The sequence below is a fragment of the Phaseolus vulgaris genome, chromosome 2, assembly GCF_051622355.1.
Source record: "Phaseolus vulgaris cultivar YP4 chromosome 2, ASM5162235v1, whole genome shotgun sequence".
NCBI classification, from domain to species: Eukaryota; Viridiplantae; Streptophyta; class Magnoliopsida; order Fabales; family Fabaceae; genus Phaseolus; species Phaseolus vulgaris.
Window position 1 is genome coordinate 40,057,309 of NC_143499.1, and position 23,632 is coordinate 40,080,940.

Genomic DNA, 23,632 nt, shown 5'->3' on the forward strand with positions numbered 1-23,632 from the left:
TGTAGACTATTGCAGTTGGAATGAAATTAGATTAGTTTTGGGAGTTTATCATGACTAGATTGTGCAGATAGTATTCTGACATTTGTCAGGTTAAGGAATTGTTATTTTCTGTTTCTAGTTTGACTAATAGCTATTTGGATTTCAGTTGATAGCCACAAAATTTGTCCTCAAACCAAAATTAGGACACATTCCAAGAAAAAATCAATACATTGTCAATTAATGTGTTGTTTTGTTTTTATTTCCCTTTGCTTCTAACAACAGATAACCAGAACTAGATCTTTACAACATCTGAATGTTGGTGGTACATTTATCACGGATGAATCTCTGTTTGGCATTGCAAGGAGTTGTCCAAAGTTGGAGGCAAGTTATAAGAACTTGAATGTTAGGTTTTTGTGTTCAATTATTGTCCTCCTTCCATAACAAAAGTGTTATTGCCAGAATTCCAGAACAAGAGTGCTATTGCCAAGGCGAATCGGGCTGTTGAGAAGGGAGGCTTAGCCTACTGTGGTGGTTCCATATCTACCGCAGCTCACTTTGAGAAAATGGTAATATTATTATATTTCTTCTCTTTCTATATTTAATTTAAATACAATCTATTATATCTTTTTATTGAATTTATGTAGACTAAAGAGCTTGAACGACAACCAACTGCTTGGGAGGTTGTAGAGAGAACAAAGAAATTGAAGACTGGACAATGGGTCAATGACAAGACTCGCGACCTTGCGGTATGTTTAAAATTTGTTATAGTTTAATTTTTACTATATGTTTTCTTCGCAATAATCAATTTGACTTCATTTTCAGGAGAAATATAAGAAACGTCGAGAAGAAGCCCAACAACAGCAAATGCTTGAAAGCGCATCTTCGCAAAACTCTCATGTTGCCTCTATTGATGACAATGAAATATACATCGATGTTGTTGGAAGTGGAAATAAAAAAGGGAATGTCTATGGTCTTGGTGTATTGAGCAAAAGGTTTAATAGTTCAACAAGTGCTCACTCTGCTGCAAGTCAAGCTCCAGTAGTCCATCAAATAGAAGAAATGCGTGAGATTATTCAAAAGCTAAATTATGAACTTATGACAAAACGTGTCAAGGAGCGGACACTTGAAGAAAAGATGGAGCTATTGATGAAAACTCATGAAGAGCAAAGTGAACGCATGCGCAAACAAGATGAGAAGATGCAACTCATCCTACAACACATTCAAATGAATAATCCCGCATCAGGCTCTTCAGATCCTACTACCAGTGGACATCATAAAGGAGACCAGAGTAGAGATGACAGTTCAGAAGAAGATTAGTTATATGTTGAATTATATCATAGATTTGACTCTTTTAACTAGTTTTCAACAGTTTTAGTTGTGTAGTATGATTTACCTTTAATTTGAGCACAACTTCTTCTTAAACTATGTATTTGAAGTTCATTACAGTTTAGCTTGATTGAATTTTGAGTATCTTTATAAGCAGGTTTGAATTTTTTTATAAAATGGTCAAAATACCATTTTAAATAGGTATTAATAATACAAATAAAAATAGCCACCGAAATTGATTTGGTGGCTATTTAGCCACCAAAATCAAATCTGTCGCTGTAGAAGTCTCCATTTAGCCACCAAAAGATTTTTTTTTAGCGACCGAAAATGGTGGTCGCTATCACCTTCTAATTCAGCCACCGATTTAGCCACCGAAATTTAGGTAGCTAATTTGGGTTTTGAATTTCTGTGACCAAATTTTCTGCGACCAATTTAGTCACCGAAATTTCGGTTGCTAATTTGGTTTTCGAATTTTGGTGACTAAATTTATCTGCGACAAATTTAGCAACCGAATTTTCGGTTGCTAATTTAGTTTCTAAATTTTGGTGACCAAATTCCCTGCGACCGATTTAGCCACCGAAATTTCGGTTGCAAATTAGCGACCACTTTATAATTCGGTCGCTAACGGCTTTGCGACCAGGGTTTTCGCTTCCATATTTATTTGGTGACTGTTTCGGTCGCAGATATGATTAGCGACCGATTATAGTGATTTTAGCGACCGAATTTTGTGGTCGCTAAAAGTGATTTTTTTTGTAGTGAATCTTATTCTATTTAAACAATTCACGCAAGCACACCCTAAATCTTCATGAATCAACACTAGTATAAACATTACGTTGTACAAACTGTAAAAATTGTTCTAGCCTTCTATCATTCTTATCGATTACATGTGCTAAATTAATCCAACTTCTATTTATAACGTCGTTTTGTACATATATGGTATCCACATTTAAATTTTTCTCACCATGCATGTTTTCTCGTTTTTTTAAAACAAATGTGTGTGACCTTATTCCATTCAAGAAGATTCATTTTTATTTGATTAGTACACATATTTTAATAAACTTTCTTATATATATCAAAAAATTTGGTAGCCTTCACATTGATTTTAAAGTCACAAGAAATGAAAGTAGTGATATGAAATCAACCACAATCAATTATGCACCCAAAAATTAACACAAAATGCAATGAACCAAAATTTTATAAAATATATAAAATGTTGATTAAACACGTGTACCAATGAACTATTAAAAATGATTAATCTTCAAAAACTATTCAACCACACAATTCAAGATGCATTACAATATTTATGACTACTACCTCCTCTTATTTTTATAAAAAAGCAAATCATAAGGACAATTCAAATTGTAGGTGTAGTACACAAACTTTTATATTGAATCTCAAATGAAAAACTAATATTCACTCAATGTTAAATATATGACACAAATATTCCAAATTTTTTACAGCATAACACTTCAAATATGAGCTTCCAAAACATAAACAATATAATTTGTTGGAGTTTGGACAACCCCCAAAAAAATAGTTGTTGTTTCTCCACTTTTGAAGGTGGTTTCGAAAGAATCATCATTGAAAGTGGTTTGTTACAAATACAAAATTTTAAAAATGTTATTGCGCCTTTTATACTACAGTTATTAAATATGACACAAATATTCTAAATTTTTTATAGTAAAATACTTCAAATATGAGTTTCCAAAACATTAACAATACAATTTGTTAGAATTTGACATCCCTTGACAAAATAGTTGTTGTTTCTCCACTTTCGACAATGGTTTTCAAAGAATTATTGAAAGTGGTTTATTACAAGTACAAAATTTTAAGAATGTCATTGCATCTTTTAAACTACAATTATTAAGGAACCATCGTCGAAAAAACATCTCAAATTACTATATTCAAACTACCTAATATATTTGTTTATCCCTCCAAATTCAAGATTTGTTTATAAAATACTACTATATCTTAGCAAGATTTTTCAATGAATAACTGATCCTGCTGAATTTACATCATTATTAGTTTTTTGACTGGTTTATATCTTATGTCATGACCTAAATCTCAACTCCAACATAAGAATAAGTCTTAAACTTGATTCAATATGCTAATTGATTAATTAAACTTGATTCTTAAAATACATTATCCAAACTTAAGTTTAAAAAGTTGGGTACATGAATACATGTATGCTAACAAAGAGGATTCATATCAAATTCAAGAAAGGTACAAATTCAACAAATTCTTATTAAATTGGATCAAGTTAATCTTCAACTCAACTCATTTCTAACCCTACTTATTGAGTTACAATATTTCTTTAAAAAAAAAAAAGTACAATGTCATATAATTGATATTTAATTAATATTTAATCACATAAAATCATCATTGGCGAAAGTCTAAAATTTTTTTAGGTGTGTATAAGTTGATCAACAAATGTATCATTAATACAATATCTAAGCTTACTTGGAAAATTTAATTAATCTCTTAGTCAAACATTGGTTCATCTCCTTATCCACCATTACACTTTTGTCTACATTATCTAACTTATGACTTATGTTAATATAACAATTAAGAAGTTTACATGTTGTGTAATATGTCTACCACAAAAACAAAATAGCATATATTTTGTTGTTGTGATATACATACATTTACATTGTGTTTGGATAGAGAATTCTAAAAGGATAATCCATTTTTATAGAGAATTTAAAATGTTTTATGGAAAAATATATTGTTTAAGTAAATAATTTCACAAAAAATTGAAGTTCTAGAATTTTATTAGAGTAATTAGATTACTTAAAATTTAGAAAATTATAAATTTGACCTAAAAAGTAAAATATGCTTAAATTGATTTATTATCTTTCTGTATTCTTTTCTCAAATCAATTTCGTTGGAACATGATAAGTCTAGCTAAGACCTAGACATTGTTGGTTTAACTTATGTGTGAGTGTCAAAATATCAACAATATCAACATTGTTTTTTTTATAAAAGTAGCTGAAAGTTTTTTTCAAACTAAATTGGACTGTATTTATTTTTCAATGAACATCATCATCAGATTCTTTTATTGTTGATTTTAGACGATAGTTATTTTCCAATCAATATTAGTTAGACCTTTCTTAATCATCATTAATAATGTCAAACAGAATTCTTTTTATTTCAACTTATGTCGATTGATTTTATTTTTACTTAATGTTAGGTAGAGTTTTTTTTAATCAATATCAACTAGAATTTTTTATCAACATTAATTAGAATTTCCCAGCCACTAATGGTTTCAATTGATGCTAATCACAATATTTACATTGTTATGAATATTTTTTTGTTGTTGTAGACAGATGTTATTTTTAGTTCGATATTAGTTAAGTTCTTTTTAATGTGAACTATATTTTCTCAATTAACATATGTCGTATTTACTTTATTGTAGATAGTGATTACTTTTTTTATCAACAAAGCTAATGTTATTCTTTATGAATAATAAATTATGAGGAAACCTATCATAATTTCCTTGCCCAACTATTCTAGTTTAAATTTAGAAGCCCTGATACTAAAAGCTATAAATAATTATCAGGTCATATTTTAGCCCTAAGACAATAAACCTTTCAATTTATTAGGTACTTAATGTAACTTAAAAAGGTACTAAATAAAAAAAATATGTCAAAAACCAAAAACTAATTTAAGTTTTTAAAAAATATTGAAAGATCAAACAAGTAGGAGTAAAACATAATGCATAATATTATCATGTTAATTATTGAAAATAACAAATCTTGAAAAAAAAAATGACTAAATATATTAAATGTTGAGCACTTAAAATCAAAAGTCAAATAGTTGTGACTTATAAATTATCGTATCGGATGTTTAAGAAGTAATCTGATAATAAAGGTTGAAGTTTAAGAATTTATTTGACATTCTAAAAACTTGTTTCGAAAATTTTAATTTTAAAGATTAACATGACAAACATTTTAATTTTTTTTTTTAAAGACTAATGTCTTACTTGATTTGAAAGTGATAATGAAATAATAAACGCAGAGAAAAAAATAAAATATGACAAAACCTGTGGGGAAAAAAATCATTATTTAAGAGACAACTTTTTCTATCCCCACACATTATTACTGTTAGTAGTGGAATCATTCTTGTCATTTTCTATACCACAATGGATATAAAAGAGAACTGAACTTTGTATTGTTATATTTAAAATTGTGTCGTGACTCCAGTTGAACAATATTGATCTACCTGTAAAGTTTCAATAGCCATCAAATGCACTCGTAGTACCATTTCCAAGTGAGATGATTCGTTGATCTTGGTTTACCTCACTTTCTATTATTAATTACAGTGATATGTTTCTAACATTACTATATAATATGAAGATCTCATGAGGAAGAAGCAGAGAGGATTTACCCAATTGATGGGCACAATATTCAATCTATTGATAATTGATTTACAAAGGAAAAACCCCCCTGAAAGCTTCATTATGGGTGGACAAGAATTGGGAAGACACATATGGACAGAATTGATGTTTTACTTCAAAGATGGATATGATATGATATCTAGGTGCCAAACCCAGTTTGCCTAAAACTAAATCCTATTTCACATGTCATAAACTGTAAAGAGAGCTCCAGAGGTAAAAATGGATGGAAGGTAAACCCCAAGAAATAGTCTACTCTTCACAGAAAATGAATCAAGCCCTTGATTTGATGCAGTATGCAGAACTTTGTCTATATTCATATCTCTCAGACTCAAGTGAAAGTAGTAGGGAGGGTGTTGGAAGAGGAACAAGGTAACGTGTTATGCTGATGAGAAGGCCAAGAAATCCGTTCTGGACAACATGGAGCAGGATGGGCAATAAATGTAGGAATCTCATCTCCAGGCATCAGAACTGAAACCCCACTTGCATATACACTCATCTGAAAACATTACAGAAAACCAGGATGAAATTCATGCATAATTAAAACAAAAATGAAAGTTATCTCCAGCAATAGATTAATCAAATTATGGGATTGATTGAAAGAGTTGTATTATGCTACAACTTAAGTTAATCAACCAGGCTTCACATATTGTACATTCTAAACTACAGAGAAAAGCAAAAAATGCTCATTTGTTGCTCCATTTATGTCTAAGGATGTGTTTGTGTACTAAATTGAGTCAAATACAGCAAGTCTTTTTACAAAATAAGTTGTCACAAACATGACTGAAATTTATTGAAACAAGTTAAAAAGAATCACAAGTTATTTTTATAGTTCAAATAGATTATGTATAAACTCTTCCAAACACCCATTAAAAGCATTAGTTTTGGCATCATAATAGAATAAAATGTATTATCAATGAACATGTGAATTCTTTAGGGGCTAGCCTATTTACAGTATGGAATAGTATAGCTGGTGTTTATACACATTATGTATGTAGATATATAGTAATGCAATAGCTGCAGAACTATTTTCTAGTTAGACTTCTCAACACAAAAAGCAAATTCAGCAAGAAGGACTAGTCCATAAAAACGGAAGACAGTAGCATATCAGAAAGGAGAAAACAATTGATTAATACTTGACATTATCACCCCTTTTAAACAGAAGATTCGACCAGGTTAGTTGATTGTGACAACTTTACGATGGAAAGAAAAGAATGGAATCAGTTAGACACACAATGTCAGTCACAGCCAGGCAGGTATGGATCTAAGATGCAAGCATACAGGGAAAGTGAATTGGTCAGTGTCATTCATAACGTTTTATAGAAAAAGTGGCTAAAACAATCGTAGGTAAAACAACATAGAGCCACCCATATTGACTATTGTTGCACAGAGTTTTACTGTGAAGTTGTTTGCATCCGATGCTAAACTTATAAACCAAGATCTAGCGAGTGAATGATTAAATGTTACTGTAAGATTCACTCACAGAATCTTTTCCTAGACGCCTAGTGGCCCTCACTTCTGTATATGATTAAATGAAATAAAGTGAAAAAAACAAAAGCATTTATATCATAAATTTGACAAAACTGCATTATGAGCAAGACAATGAAATAAACATACACATGACACATTGATACACAGAAAACAAAGCATAGCAATTGCCTTAATTTTAAAAGTAAATGTTCTGCACATGTAAATAACATTTTGATACCTTTCAATAGTTAGTTATTATTAGAGGACAGGGGCACTAGTTAAAGAATCACTATACAATATTTTTTTTAATTAAAAATCACAATAAGATCATATTACAAAATACTCTTTATTCTTTATTTTTTAACCGGGTATTTGAGTGTCTCTGATAGATTAACAGTTCAAGAATCACATGCTATATGTCTACCTTTCTGTGTGATTCGTCTCCAATCCAATTTCCTTCAGGGCCTGGTTAGTTACAGAAATGTGAAGCTAACTTTTATATAAAGAAAATTCCAACACGGTCTCTGACTACTATCATTTCCATAAACAATAAAAAGAATCCAAGTCAGAAGCCAAAGTGCGTGGAGCATTTTCACTAAAGTCCATATTCTGTCAACTATATTCCATTAACACCATACTGAGATCCTCTAAGTTGATGAAAATGCCAAAAAAGAAAGCTATTAAATCCGTTCTGGATTAGTTCCTTTCAAAATAAAAAATTGAATTGGTTGATGAGGAAGCTTTTCTGTCTAAAATCTAATTGGCCAATACTAGAGAATCATTTAATAGTTTTGATAAAGGTGAAAGAAACAAATCCATCGGAGACAGTGTCTCAATCAAGTTGTGCCCTACTACCGAACTGAGATTGGATAAGTAGGTGGGTCCAGCGTGTTCCACCGAAGGAATGGCACAAGGCAGACAACACAATTGTTACATGGTACTGGTTCATCATAGGATGCTACACTAGACTACATTAAAAACGAAATATTAAAGTGGTATAAGCCAAGAAGATATATATGTACAATAAAATACGATATACCATGTGGTTACTTTATTTCTCTGTTGGCATAAAAGACTAGCATTGAAACGTTGACCAACTGTCTGAGACCACAAACACCGGCCACACACGGTTTCATCAAAGATTTTGGAGATGCTGGAGAGGATGAACAACAAGGACAATGTGGGTCTTAGCTTTAATCACAAAGATTTACAAAGACTCGTGGCAAGGGACCAGGTGTTGAGTAGAATGCTTCCACGCAGGACCATCTTCACATAAAAAACTTACAAGACAATACAGTTCACTCGCGAATCATAACGAAGATAATTGACAGAACGTGCAAATGCAGAATGAAATCAAACCAAAAAAAAAAACTGGTGGGGTTAGATAAAGCTATAGAGTTCACTTTCCAATGAAGAAAAAAAAGGGTTGTCAGAGCTAAACTCATATTTGACTGAAGGGAAGTTGAGGATTAATATTAAGCACCACAGCAAAATATTAGACCATGTCCTTACCAAAAAAAAAGTATAAACATTAAACATTTGAAGAGAACTGAAGAGTAAAGCCACTAGGAAAACCTCTAAAGGAAGACCGACATAGTTAGAGTCTCACATTCGTTGCAATATTTACAACCAAATTGGTAAATATAAGTAGGAGAACTTTTAAAAGTGAGTTAGACTCAGGTCCAAAGAATGAACAAGAAAACATAAAAGATGGTGGTGATTAAGATGATAGGCACAATCACAAACGTCTAAGAATCAAAACCCCCATAAGAAATTTGTTAAAAAAAACAAGAAGACTGAAAAATTTCAGAAAATCCCAAGATCCAGCATTCTTTGAGCAATTAAGTGAGGAAATTATCCGAGTTAAAAATTACATAAAAAAACACGAAAATGAGAAAACCCACCACAGAAAAAAAACAACTTTTGGCACGAAAAGGTGGAGACTTTATCATCGGGACGAGGGAATTTGAATTTTTTTTATTGATTTTACTTACTTTTGGTGAAGGGTGAGCGAGCTTCGAGGAGAAGCCGATCTGGGCTTCGACGTCGCGGGGGCCGGGGCGGGCGGCGGGGGAGAGGGGCGGCGAGGTGGGGCGGAGGAACCTCTCAAAAATGGCCATGACTAGGAACATGGAGATAAGAATTGCGGTGGCGACGAAGCCGAAGGAGACGGCGTTGACGGAGCTGTCAAAGTTGGTCCAATGCTCGTCTCTGTGGACGTTGAGTGGAGCCTCAATTGGTGGCCACCCGTTCGCATTGGCGTGGTCCCCCACCACCATTTTGGTGCCGATGAAGCTTCTCTTGTCTTCTGATGCTATGCTGTTTTAACCATTTTTGGTGTTTGACCAAGAAAGAGAGAGTGAAGTAACAGCAGTGTGGGAGAGTGTAGTGAAGTTTGGCAATGGAGAGAGTTTCAGTGTTAAGCAATGCAGAGAGAGAGCGAGAGAAAGGAGAAAGCGAAGAAGTGAAGTGAACTTGGAATTTGGATGAACCTCTCTCTCCTTTTCTTTATATTTCACAAATCCGATAAAAACAGAACCAAAAACCTCTTTCACAGTTATACCATGATTATTCATTTTTCTTTTCACTTTTTCTAATGAACCTGTTTAATCATTAATGATGTCTTCCCTCTCGCAAACTTTTTTTTCTTCTTTCGGTCTCCCACATGAGAATGTAAATTACAATCCTTTAATTACTGGACACTAAGATTGTTTTACACGGATTAAAAACAGTGAATAAATAAAAATATAATAATTTTATTAAACTGACTTTATTAAGGTCTTTAATATTATTAGAACTTTAAACAAAAATTAATTATCCTTAAATTAAAGATAGAAGCTCTTAACTAACATTAAGCACACTGCTTTACGTGCTCTAATATCATTATTCTATTTTTACCGGGATATCTAATGCAGTTATTCACATGAATTTCAATAAAAGAAAACTATTTAAAAAAATTTAAAGCACAGGCTAAAAACATCTAAAAGCTAAAATAGAATATATTTTTCGTTTATTATTGAATAACTAGAAGAAAATTATTAAAAAAACTTATTTTAAAAATAAAAAATAATTAATTGTTATATTAATTAAATTATATATTATTTTTAAGACAACAAATTATTGATATTAAATTTAATTCATATTATTGATAAATAACTTTTAAATATATATTTAATTAATTATAAATATTTTAAATATTAACTTTAAAATTTGAATAATTGATTATGGTATTTAACTACTCATCAACATTAGTTATTAGTTGACATATATTATTCCACAGATTGATCTACTAGACATGTTTGTGACAGTAATGTCAATGTTTAATGGTAAAAAAACTTTCTAAAATAGATCAAATTGTAATTTCATGATGTCCATACAAATTGCAATAAAGTGATATATATTACAAAAATTATGATGAAAGATAATATGAAAGACAAAAGAAAGAAGAATTTGTGATATTGATTTGTTATATAATGTACTTATCAGCTTAGAATATAATTTATTCTTAATCTTTATCCAATTAAATCAGTGTGAGACACATTTAGAGAGAAATATAAAATTAAAATCAAATAACTTTTAATAAAAAAATTAAATACAATTTAACAATTTTCTCATGTTTTTGTGATTTTAACTCGTATTTTATGAATTCATTTAATTTATTTTTAAAACTTTTTGAAACTACTTTTGTCATCCAATATTAAAAAAATTATAAAATTATATATAATAGAGTTTACTTTGATTAATAATAATTTACACATTGTAATATTTACATAAACATTATTATTTTAGAACACTACAAAATAATAGATTTTCATTCAAATATTATAATGTTGACATGTTCAAGGAATTCACATATATTTTTATACTCAAATTCTTTTTATCATACTTAATTTTACTATTATCTAAAATTTATTTTAATTTTTATAATTATTTTAATTATTGATAATAAAATTTATACTTTCAATATTGATAATAAAAATTAATTTGAAAAATATTTCATATTACATTATATTAAAAATATATTATAAATTATATTTATTTATAATTTTACCTTTTTTAATACTTATATTTAGATATTAATAAAATTGAAATGTTAACAAAAAGTTAATATATATATATATATACACTTTTTGTTAATTTATTTCAAATATGTATTATTGTATTTTTAACAATTCAACATATAATTATTGTAATTTGTCAAAATCACATTCTAGTAAGTAGAGTAAAATATCATAAATGGAATAAGGTATTCAATTTATTCAATCTAATAAATGGATTTTATGTGAAACTCTTCAAATATTATCTAATATATTAAACGTACTAGTTGTTTTAACAAAGGTTACCAAGCCTCTCAAAAACTCATTTAATTTCATACCTTCATGAAAGGCATCACCAAATACACAATAATTAAGATTTGGTGACTTTTTTAATACTAGATTAAAACATTTATGACTAAGCATTTTTCATATGTTTCATATAATACTTTAATATCAAATTGTCTCACAATTCAACTCCATGGAACATGTTAGAATTCATTTCAAAAGATATAATGTAAAAAAATAAAATTTATTTTACACTTTAATTTTCTCTCACTTTCACTCCATTTAATAATAAAATATTATATTTAACTAATAAAAAAATTAAATTAAATAATAATATATCTAGTTATCAAATGAAAGTAAAAAAATATTATGTAAATCTATCATGTTATATATATATATATATATATAATTTAATACTTACACATTATTCATGCGAAAAGTCAAATTAGCATCCTCTAATACACAATTCAATAAATAAAAAGAATCTCGTTTGAGTGAACAAACAATGATGTTCTATATTTTAGAAGTCAATACTTTTAGGTGTTGGCTCACTCAGAGATGAGTGATCACTCGAAAGAGATACTCATTATTTAAATGATAATCACTTAAGTTCGTAATTTCAAAATTAGAGACCTTACTCTCAATCTCTGTATAACATCAATTTATTGAGATCTAGCTCTTGTGATATAATATCTACTTAATGAAGAAATATATAAACTAGTTTGAATTAAAAAGTTAGTTAAATTATCATCATGTAGATTTCATAACTCACTCATTCCATAACCATAAAATTTCCAAGAATTTCATCAAAACTAATTTAGACTAAATTTCTTACATGCAATCACCCCTCGACAACTAAATATCAACTCATTACATGATCATTCAAATTATAACACTAAAAGTTACTCAATTTATAGGAAATTAACATTTACATCAAACATCATTAAATTCTTAAACCATGTGATTTTGATAAATTCCTAAAAAAATTACTTTAATTAAGAAACACTCCTTCTATAAAATTAAAGACAAGACAGATTCATTCTATTATGTTCAGGACTTCATGTACAAAGATCATGCTCTATATATACATATCCCAAATTCAAAGTAGAACCTATCAACTAACTTCAAAATTTACATTTGACTTTATCTTATTAATATATAATAAATAATACACTTAGAGATAATAATTTATTTAACATTTCTCCTTCAAGCTAAAAGATCCATATATATACTAAATTCACAACAAAAAAAACTCATTAAACTCTTAATTTCTATCCATGTGCAACTATACGCTTAACTTACCATTTATCATAAATCTCATATAGCTCAAAATTTACCACTTGACTTACACATGCAAGGTTTTTCAAACAAAATCCAACGCAAAATATCTTATATAACTTGAATGAATTGTATAAACTTAAGTTTCTTACACTCTAAGTATCTAAAAATGGAAAAAGATTTTGAAGCACAATACCACACGAGTCCTTAACTAGTTCAAGATCCTAATCCTAAAAAATACATAAGATAAAACCACATAATTTTTTTTTTTCAATAGCCCTATACATGCACGTGTATTTATTGAGTAATAAAAAATAATTTAAAGAAAGGAAAAGGAAACAAAACTTATCTAAAACACCTAATAATAAGATTTTACACTCTTATATATATAGCTTTCACAAGAAAAGATGTACAATATATAGAGATTAAATAACTTGGGACTTTAGAGTAGAGGGAAAGAGTGGAGGAGTTAGCTTTGTAGAATGAGGATGTGTTATATCTTTTTGAAAAGAAAGAAAAGTCCTAAATTTCTAATGGCACACTCTTCTTTTCTAAGTTCACTCCTTGCTTACTAACTCTCAATTTTAACCTCCACCATATCAACTTTTAAAATTTTCAAAACTACCCTCCTGAACCATATCAATTTTAACCTCCACCATATCAATTTTTTAAATTTCCAAAACTACCCTCTTGCACCATATCAGTTTTAACCTCCACCATATCAATTTTTTAAATTTCCAAAACTACTCTTATTCCAAATTAAAAAATCCAAAATAATAATTATAATTGAGAAATAAAAAAATACATGCTGGAAAAAAAATTCTGAACACAAAACTAAAAATACATTCTGGATAAAAAAATTTCAGAATTCAAAAATATGTTCCGAAAATTGAAATCCAAAATATTTCAGATAAAAGTTTCAAAAATAATTTTTCCATTTTTGTGTAAGGTTATTTTCATCATTTAGGAGGAGTATTTTTGTCATTTTCTAGAGCCGATTGGGTGCATGCTGAAATTGATATGGTGGAGGGAGAAATTGCCAACTTTAAAATGTTCTCAACCCACTCAAAACCCAAATTTTAAAGCCCAATTTCTCTTTATTATTTGTAACTCCCATATAAACACATACACCACATAAAATACATTATATCAAATAAGTTAAAACTTCAACAAATTTAAAATTTAATTTTCACTTGTGGATTATTTCACACACTTATATATTAATAGGTACACAATGATAAATGCTAAAAATAGCGTTTACCAATCTAAATTTATTATTCTATGAAATATAATTTCATTATTATTTAAAACTGGCTTTAAAATTTTCAAAACATAAATAATTAAATACTTATAAAATATTCTTGTATATTACAATTTTTGTTTCTTTATTTTTTTTTAAAGTATCGAGTTTCTACTTTTTTTCGTAAAAATATTGTGTCTCAAATATTAGTTAATAATCCACAATTAAGCTTAAATTACTTTAAATATTTTTCATTTTTCAAATATGAAACGTGTATTTTGAGACTTCAAATATCAAATAATATATATATATATATATATATATATATATATTACATTTTTGTTTGAAAAAAAATATTATAAATATAAATACTTATTTTTTTAAACTATAGAAACTTTTTCAGTTATACCTTTTAAGATATCTTAAAAATAATTTTTTATTATTCCAAAACTTTCTCTACCTTACAACAATCATTAAATAGCAATTAAATCTAGAGACAAAAAATAATTAATCATGACTAATTTATAAACTAAAAAATTATTGATATCTAAAGTGGTTTCTATTATTAATAAAAATTTATAAAAAAAATTTGTACCGGTTGAAGTCGAATGAGTCACGTCACTCGGTATCATTGACTGACCGACTAGATGATTAACTACACTAAAGAGTAAATCAAAGATAAATGACAAGTATGGTAACATCATACAAATCATGATAACCTTCCTATAAATTTGGGTTGCACCTCGTTAATATAGGATCTATGAGATAAATTAGCTAATACTGATTTATGGAAGATACGTGGCAGATACAACCCATAAATCAAATAGTTCACTACCAAACACTATAAATAAGCTTTCTATGCAAGAGTTATGTACCCTTTTATCAATTATATCATACAATCTTGATATACAGTACTTAACCTTATGCAGATTAACTCCTTACCAACCACCAAGGAGTTGAAGTTTTAAGGAGCGAAAGAGGAACAACTGAGCATGAAGGAGAAAAACAATAAGAACAAAGGAGGAGCGATCGAGACATCAACGATAATTGTTATTGTCAATTCAGTTTTAAGTAATATCTAGGTCCCTTTTAGTCTATACTATTAAAATTTTTAAATTGATATATAAATTAGTCATCAGTATTTTAATTACTAATATTTTATATTCTAAATTAATCTTTAAAAGATTAATAAAGACTAATTTAAAATATAAAATAATAAATAATTAAAATCGTAATAGTTAATAGTTAAATATTAATTTAAAAAATATTTTATAAATTTGTATTAATAATAAAAACTATTTTATATATTAATATTTTTTAATTTATAAAATAATCTATAATTTAATTAAATAATAATTAATTATTTCCATTTTAAATTAATTTTTATTTAATATTTTTTTAGTGATAAGTCAATATTTAGCCATTCACTTAATAAATTCTTGTTTGGTCTTTTATGTTATTTTTTCAAATATGATCTTTAGTGAAAAATGTCACTAAGTAATCTCAACATTGTAAACATGGGACACTGTTCTTTCAGTTATATTTTTATGATAGTGTATAATGAGTTCCTAAAGAAGTAAACTAACTTATTCAATCTCTTAAAAAATCATAATGCCCAAACTATTTCCGAAATATATTAATTAAAATGAGAAAAGAAACAATCTTTCGCATGTATAAATATAATTTTCAGAGACTATATGGTGACATTCAAGAAAATTATTCTGAAAAGAATAAAAAATAAAAAAATATTTATTTTCTCTCAATTTTGTTGTCTTCTTATACTTTCAAATTATTTTTTTTAGTTTTAAATTTGATCTTTGACTATTAAATTACAACTACATTCCCTACTTATTTTTTATTCAACAACGAGTTTCTTCATTTGATTTTAAATATTTATTTTTTATTGAAAAAATTATAAGTTGCATAAGATATTTATTATAGTTTTAAAAAAAATGTTATTGTATTGCTCCAATTTAAACTGTTTGTAATTTTATAAACAAGTTAAGACAACACATGTTTTTATAATTTGAACTATATTATTTATTTTACATTTTAAATTTATTTAAATTGAAAATACTTATATAACAAACATTTTAATTAGTGTGTATTATACAAGAGATATATTTATTTTTTTACATTTAAAATTTGTTATAAATAAGTATTTTTAATATATAAATTGTATTTTAGAGTAACAATAAATATTTTGAATTGTAAATATTTATAAAGTAGTTACCTTTTACCTTCCATTTTTGTTTTATCATTGATGACAGAGTCTCGAAGGTGTGGGACATAGAAGGTCAGTACCCAGTGGCCATTATCTTAAGATTAAGCTATCTTTCATCTTGATAATGACGTGTATAACAATCATGAACTTAACTTTTTATTATTTTTCGGTGGAAAGTTTATTTATATAACCATCTATCATTTACATATTTAAAGAGTTTTATCATGTTTTCTTTAAATATTTCAAATAATATGTTTTATATAAAAACTTGTGTTATTATGATCATTTTTATCTACTTTTATCTACTAAAGATAATTCTTTTTTGTTAAATATAAAATATTAGTTTTTATTTCTAATTTTAAATCTATTGACCAATTGTCATAAAAAAGTTATTAGAATTATTTTTTATTTTTTATGTAACAAATGAATTTCTAGCATGTATTATTATATTATAATATTTATGTTAATGATAAATAAATATAAAATATTTTAATATCTTAATTTATAGTGAAAATTCGTTTCTCATTTAAAAAGAAGCTGATGATTACCTATTTTATTCTAATAGAAATGAAAGACAATTTTACATTAAAAAAAATCACTTTTTTTTAATAATGTGATGCTGTAAAAAATAATATTACAATACATTAACATAAATTATAATATGAAAAAAATATATTAAGCTTTTCAACTTGCATTTAAATATTATATTTTTCTTGTTTGCTGAATAATTGTAAGGAAATAGAAAAAAAAGGAAAACATATTAACCCTTGTAAACTTTTGTAGCTGCTGGAAAAAGAAGTTAAAGGTTGTGTTTCATTCTCATGATGAAGCTTTTTACTTTTGATCATGATTTGGACCTTTCCCTTTGTATTACTGAAAAATAACATTTTTTGATGTCTAATTCCTTTGTGTATGATTGAAGTTTGCATGCAAGAGATGGCTCAAGATTTTCCCAATAAATTTTCTTCCTTTGAAAGTTTCAATTATTTAAACTTTGTGTCTAATCAGAATTCGACAAACTTTAATAAAACTTAGTGGCTAATTTCTTAATCATATCCATCAAAAAAATTCAGTTGCATCTTCCTGTAATTTATTAAAATAAAAAAAAGGACAGGGAACACCTTATCTGTGAGTTCCCAATACTCATTTAAAATAATATTTCTTTAACTAATTTTACTTTAAAATAATTGGAACAAAGGAAGAAATGGACAAACAAGAATTTTATATCAACATAATTTCTTAATAATTATTCTTCACCTCATAAAACATTGTAGCTATTATGTATTGAAAATATATGTGCTGCATGGTTAAATTAAACATGTATATTAGCAAAAATAATTGAGTTGGAAAAGTAGTAAACCAATGCATGGATTCAAGAAAAAAAAATGTGATGGATAATTAGTGTGTGTTTGATATTATTGCAAGAGGTTATATAATATGGGAACAATCACTGTATTAGGAATGGTTTTACCTAATTATTTTGATTAAGTGCAATTATTAAAAGAGTTATCTCATGTCATGATTATCCCTTCTAAAGAAGGGTCATTTTCATTAAGGTGCAAAGTGTATATATTGTAATCTAAAATATACAATATTTAGAAAATTATAGTATCATTTAAATATAAGTTATCATATAATAACATTATCATGCACCAAAAAAAATAAAAAAATAACATGTAATAGTTATTTTAAAATTTAAAATAATTTCTTCATTTATAAAGTAAAATTTTTAAATACTTTATAAAAATAGATTGTATATTTTATTTAATTATTATATATATAGTCATAGTAATAATTAACATGAAAGTTTTTATTTTAAAAAAAATTATTATATATGTAGCAAGATTATCAAGTTTTTATTTTTAAATTAAAAATTATGCTTTATTCAAATAAAATTTTTCTACGAACTAACGTGTAAGTTTGAATTTGTTCATTTATATACTAACTTGATTCCTCAAATATAAATTTAGCATAAATGTTTGAATATATAATGTATTAAAATAAATTATTGAGATTAGATATATTACATATATTAAATTACAAAGTTTTTTATGTTTTCCCCGAAATTTTATTTAGGGTTAACATTAATAAAAAAATTAAAATTAACTTTGTCACTAACTAAAATTAACTTATATATAAAATAATTTATAAAAGTTGTCTTCTATAATTTATCTTTTTTTTTAATTTGTGTTTAATGTAAATTTAATTATAGAGAAATTCATTTAATTTTTTTATCCATAAAAAATGCTTATGGAAAAGTTTATCCAAAGATACTCCTAAACTTAATTGAATGTAGCGTCTAATCCATTTTTTACAAATGTTACACGTTGAATTCAACTTTAACTTTTTAGGTATTCATATAGACTTGTATGTAAAACTTTATATACATTTAAATATTTCTTATGAGTTAATATCTTCATCCAATACTTCTTTTTTGTGTATTATTAAAATCAAAAAGTCATATTTAGAATATCATTTAGGAATCTTAGACATCACCCAATAATAATTTATTAAGTCTAATCACATAGATATAGTCTAGGTTTTAACACTTAAAATCATTAGTTTTAGCTATTATACAAGCACTTTAGTTTTGTTTTAATCTTTATCATTAAAATATATTTATGCCATTAATGCACACTAATTAACGTTGTTAGTTGTAGATGATGTGATGCTAATGTCCGTTGCATGGTAAAACAACTTATTTAAGTTCCTGTAGAAGCAATTGTTTATATTTTAATCCCTATCAACACCTTTTTAACTTTTTATTTTGTCTTCCTCTTTTAAAAAATAATTTTTATTGATCCTAACTGGGAGAATCTGTGAGGTTGCAAAGTTTAAATGAATTCTTGTGTTCATGGTTCTAACATACAAGGGTTTGTCGCATTAATATATATATAAGAAAAAAAATTATAATTTTTTCCTCTTTGTGATACTATTCAAGAAGATTCAATAACATATGGACTTAGATTTCAATAGCACTCTTGCAAAAATATTTAATTTAGTTATTTTTTAACTAATTATTTTTAATTTTAATTAATTTTTATTTAATAATTTTTTTAGTAGTGATAACAAAGTTTTTAAAATCAAAGCATTTGTGTTTTCGATCAAGTTGATCTATATAAATGCATAATCCTGAAAGAAAGAAAAAATCAAAAATAGATATGGTTGTAGTTTCGCTAGAAAAGATCAAGAGATTATGCAATATTCATACTAAAAAGGGATGTAGGATTTTTAAAAATATTATTGATGTAATGTAACTTTATAATTCTTTATCTTGATATACATACAAAATAATAAGTTATAAATATAATATATCATTTTTATGGACCGAAACACTAAAAGAACTCCATTTTATTAATTTATTATTGTTGATTAAAAAAATATTATTTCAAAATTTTATAATTAAATTAGTAATATATATATTCAAGTGGGAAAATAATACTTTGACAACCTTTAGAGTTGTATACAACTCTTGATGTACTCTTAATGTGATAGATTTATAAATAAATATATATAATAAAGGATAAATTTGAAATTAAATAATATGAAAAAATATTAAAATAATAATATTAAAAGTTGTAATGTAATTGTATAAAAAATGTGAGTTGTAAATGTATCATTATCTTCACTACAAAAAAAATCATGAAATAGAAACTAATTTTTAGAGACCAAAATAATTAGTTGCAATAATAATTAAATTAGATACCATTTTAGAAACTAAATAAAAGATTGGTTTCTAAATTAGTTTATATTATTGTTAAATAGTTTCTAAATTGGTATCTAATTAGCAACCAAGGTTGTAGAGACCAAATTTATAAATTAAATAATTGGTAGTTAAAACTTTGGTTGTTAATTAGATACCAAATTAGAAACTATTTAATAATAATAGAAATTAATTTAGAAATCAATTTTTTATTTATTTTTTAAAATGGTCTCAAATTTAGTTACTACTATAACTAATTATTTTGGTATCTAAAAATTGGTTTCTATTTCATGATTTTCTTGTAATGCTTATTCAATTGTTTTGAAGCTATTTGAATTTTTTTTCTTCACACTATAAATAGAAAGAGTATTAATATAAATCACTACATACAACATGTTATCTTCTCTTATAAAAAAAAAGTGCATTTCAACTTTTAATACACTTTAATTTAGTCAATGAAAATAAATTGACATGAGAGAAACTAAAAAAAAAAATATAATACACAAAATAAAATAAGGAATGAAGTGCTGATGAGGAAAAAAAGAGAAAAGAGATAATTGTTAACATTAATTAAAACACACACAAAAACATTAGTGTTTGATTAACACATTATTTTCTTAAAGTTAGGAGTATTACGGAAAATTAAAATAAGGAATTAGAAAGGATAATTGTGATTTGTTAGAGCTTAGGGTTGGTGAAAAAAAAATGTGAGTTTCATTGATCTAACTTTCCACACTAATTGAAAAAAAGATTTATAGAGATGAACCAATATAACGAATTAAAATAATTAATAAAAAAACATTATGAATAAAGTTATTAAAAAATATACACCACTTTTAGTTTGATTATTGAAAAAAAAAGGCAAATATAAATTATTAGATTATGGTTTGTATGATAAACCATATGAGCTAGTTCCATAAAAAGTGAAGTGAATATATCTCATACCACTATGAAGACTAACAAGAAAAATAATGTTAGAGAAAAGTTTTTTAGGAACTTTTGTTTTTTCTTTTAAATTATGATTTGTGAGGTAAAGGATAAAGGATCAATCAGGAATAGCGGTGATTGCACTGCCACCACGGCAGAGGATATTGGTCCCATCATGGGACCACTAACATAAATTAATCAAAAATCATTTGGATATATTGCTAATTAGTAAAAACTATTATAATATTATAAATAAAGTATGACTTAAATCTTTCTTCAAGATTTTTTTTTTAGTTTTAGTTTTTTGAAATATATTTTACTTTTAGTTTCTCTAATTTTTATCTTTGTTATTTTATTTTAATATTTATAAACTATCAATCTATTTATTTTTATTAATGTAATAATCTAAAACATGTAGTTTTAAATTCATCAAAACACACAAATTATATATAATATCCTAATTTGCATATTTAATATATTTTTAAATACATAGTTTAAATATATACAACTAAAATTAAAAGCACATAAAATAAAATAAAAAAATTGTAAGTATAAAGGTTCCTTCCAATTTGGTAATCTAAATTTATTTACTATCATGTCATAATATCAACAAAACTACGAAAATAAAAAAATTTAAGACTGATTTATTATTTTGAAAGATTTTTACAAAGTTCAAATACTAACATGATCATAATAACAATAAATATTAAATATTTTTTTTTTACATTATTTTTAGGTGAAATTGATTTTGTTTTTAATTCAAACTTAAGATTATTTTTTGGATAATTGTAGTAAGAAATTATTGTCAATTTTTGTTACGTGACAAACCGATTTTAAAATATTAAAATATTTCATGTTGACTCGTTGTTGACGTGAATGTTATAATATTATAATACAATTCATCCTAAAACTTCGTTTGTTACATAAATAGAAATACGGGTGAGAACTTATTCAAATAATTTTCTTACTACAAGTGTCTAATAGGTATAAGGTTTTAACTAAGGACAAAAACTAATATCGTGTTATAGTACATGAATAAAAACATATTTAACCCTATACATAATTATTATATTTGTATCAATTTTATTTAACGGTCTCCTATGATAGAATAATTTCACCTTAACTTCTCGACTTGATGTTAAAATTCTTCGTCAATTTTTTTATTACACAATATCTCTGTCTCTTTGATTTAATGTATCATTAAAACTTACATGCGGTGGATCTTTAGGAATTATTTTGTGGATGTCAAAATAGATGAACACAAGTTTTTGAGTCTGAAATATATAAAATATACTAAAATTCACAAAAAGTATATTTATACATTAATTTATATATATACAAAATGGGGGTGCTTGTTATTATTCACAACATCATTGATAAAGTAGTATACTCATTAATCACACTTTGTGATTTCATAGTCTCATATATCATATATATAACAAACAAATTAATTGTAAACTTGAAACAAGTGAAGATGAATAAATAAATGGCAAATTACTTAATTCTACACAAACTAGGAAATGTAATTGAGTTGTGATTTTGTTGTTTGATAAATTGTGCACATAGTTTGAGCAATAATATGTTTATGTGACATAGTATTAACATCATCTCAACGCTTAGGACAATACTTCAAAAGATGAATGTCATCTTTTCATTTTTTAAGTGACAAACCAATATTTGAGTGTTCAACCTTTCAATGGAAATTGAATTAATATTGATTCTATCATCTCTCAAGTGTCAAAACAATTATTGATTTAAGAGATAAATTAGACTGATGTCTCTCATGCTCAATCCTCAAATCACAGTTTAAACGATTGATTAGTGATAATGCTTTATACTTATAATAAATGTAATAAAAAACAACATAATCATGCATGAATCACACATCACATCGAAATTCATTCACATAAATCAATCTATAATAATTATATGCATTCTAACTTATTTCAAATGTTTAAATTGTCATTCAATCAAATTAGGTCATTCATACACTCCAACAAATTAAAATAATAATTAGACACACACAAACGATTTAACTTGTGAAACCTTAAAACATTTATAGAAAAAGTCAAAATGAAATAAAATACAATGTGTTAGGTAAGAGATCACAATAGGATTGACACAAGTAATACCTACTCATCTTATTTTAAAAAAAGTAATTAATTATACCCATTTCATCATTTATTGAACTATATAAAAAATATTCCCAAGTTTTTTTTTTATATTTATAGACGTCCATTAATACCATAAATCTTAAAAAAATATTTTAATGAAATTATTTAAAGATATTTAAAAAGTATAAACTTAAAAGTATTATTCAGGGAAAATTATGTAATAACATATTAAATACAAATAAATGTACTCTTTTTAAGAAAAAATTAAAAAAAGTTGCATCAAAATCATCACATTCTAAAGAATTATCTAATTATTATTTTTATTAAATTAATAACTTTATTTTTTTCACTTGATTATAAAGAAATACTAAAATAAAAATAAATGTGAATGAAAAAAAATAACGAATGTTCATGTATTAAATATCATAATATATAATATGTGCAATTATTTTATTAATAAGTAGATAATTAAAATATTCTTATTTTTTACTTATAAGGATTTTTAAAATACCGCATTAATATATACTATTGTAAATTTTACCCACAAACACAAACTATTTACCATCCCAATAACCATATTATAATTAAGTTTCGAACACATCTTATTTAGCACCTAAAATTATAACATATGAATTGATACAAAAATCATACTAATA

General features: G+C 25.9%; 2 protein-coding genes across 2 annotated transcripts; one reads left to right on the forward strand and one right to left on the reverse strand.

Moving 5' to 3' along the window:
- Positions 1-316: 316 nt before the first annotated feature.
- Positions 317-1,414, forward strand: LOC137809764 (uncharacterized). Its single transcript, XM_068610847.2, has 4 exons — positions 317-353; positions 439-545; positions 624-725; positions 802-1,414. The coding sequence occupies exons 1-4, from the start codon at positions 317-319 to the stop codon at positions 1,294-1,296; spliced, it is 741 nt and encodes a 246-aa protein (XP_068466948.2). The 3' UTR covers positions 1,297-1,414.
- Positions 1,415-5,686: 4,272 nt separating this feature from the next.
- LOC137811997 (uncharacterized) lies at positions 5,687-9,697 on the reverse strand. The gene is made up of 2 exons (XM_068613865.2): positions 9,163-9,697; positions 5,687-6,197 (listed from the first exon to the last, which is right to left on the reverse strand). Exons 1-2 carry the CDS (start codon positions 9,445-9,447, stop codon positions 6,030-6,032), a joined length of 453 nt encoding a protein of 150 aa, XP_068469966.1. The 5' UTR covers positions 9,448-9,697; the 3' UTR covers positions 5,687-6,029.
- Positions 9,698-23,632: the final 13,935 nt, after the last annotated feature.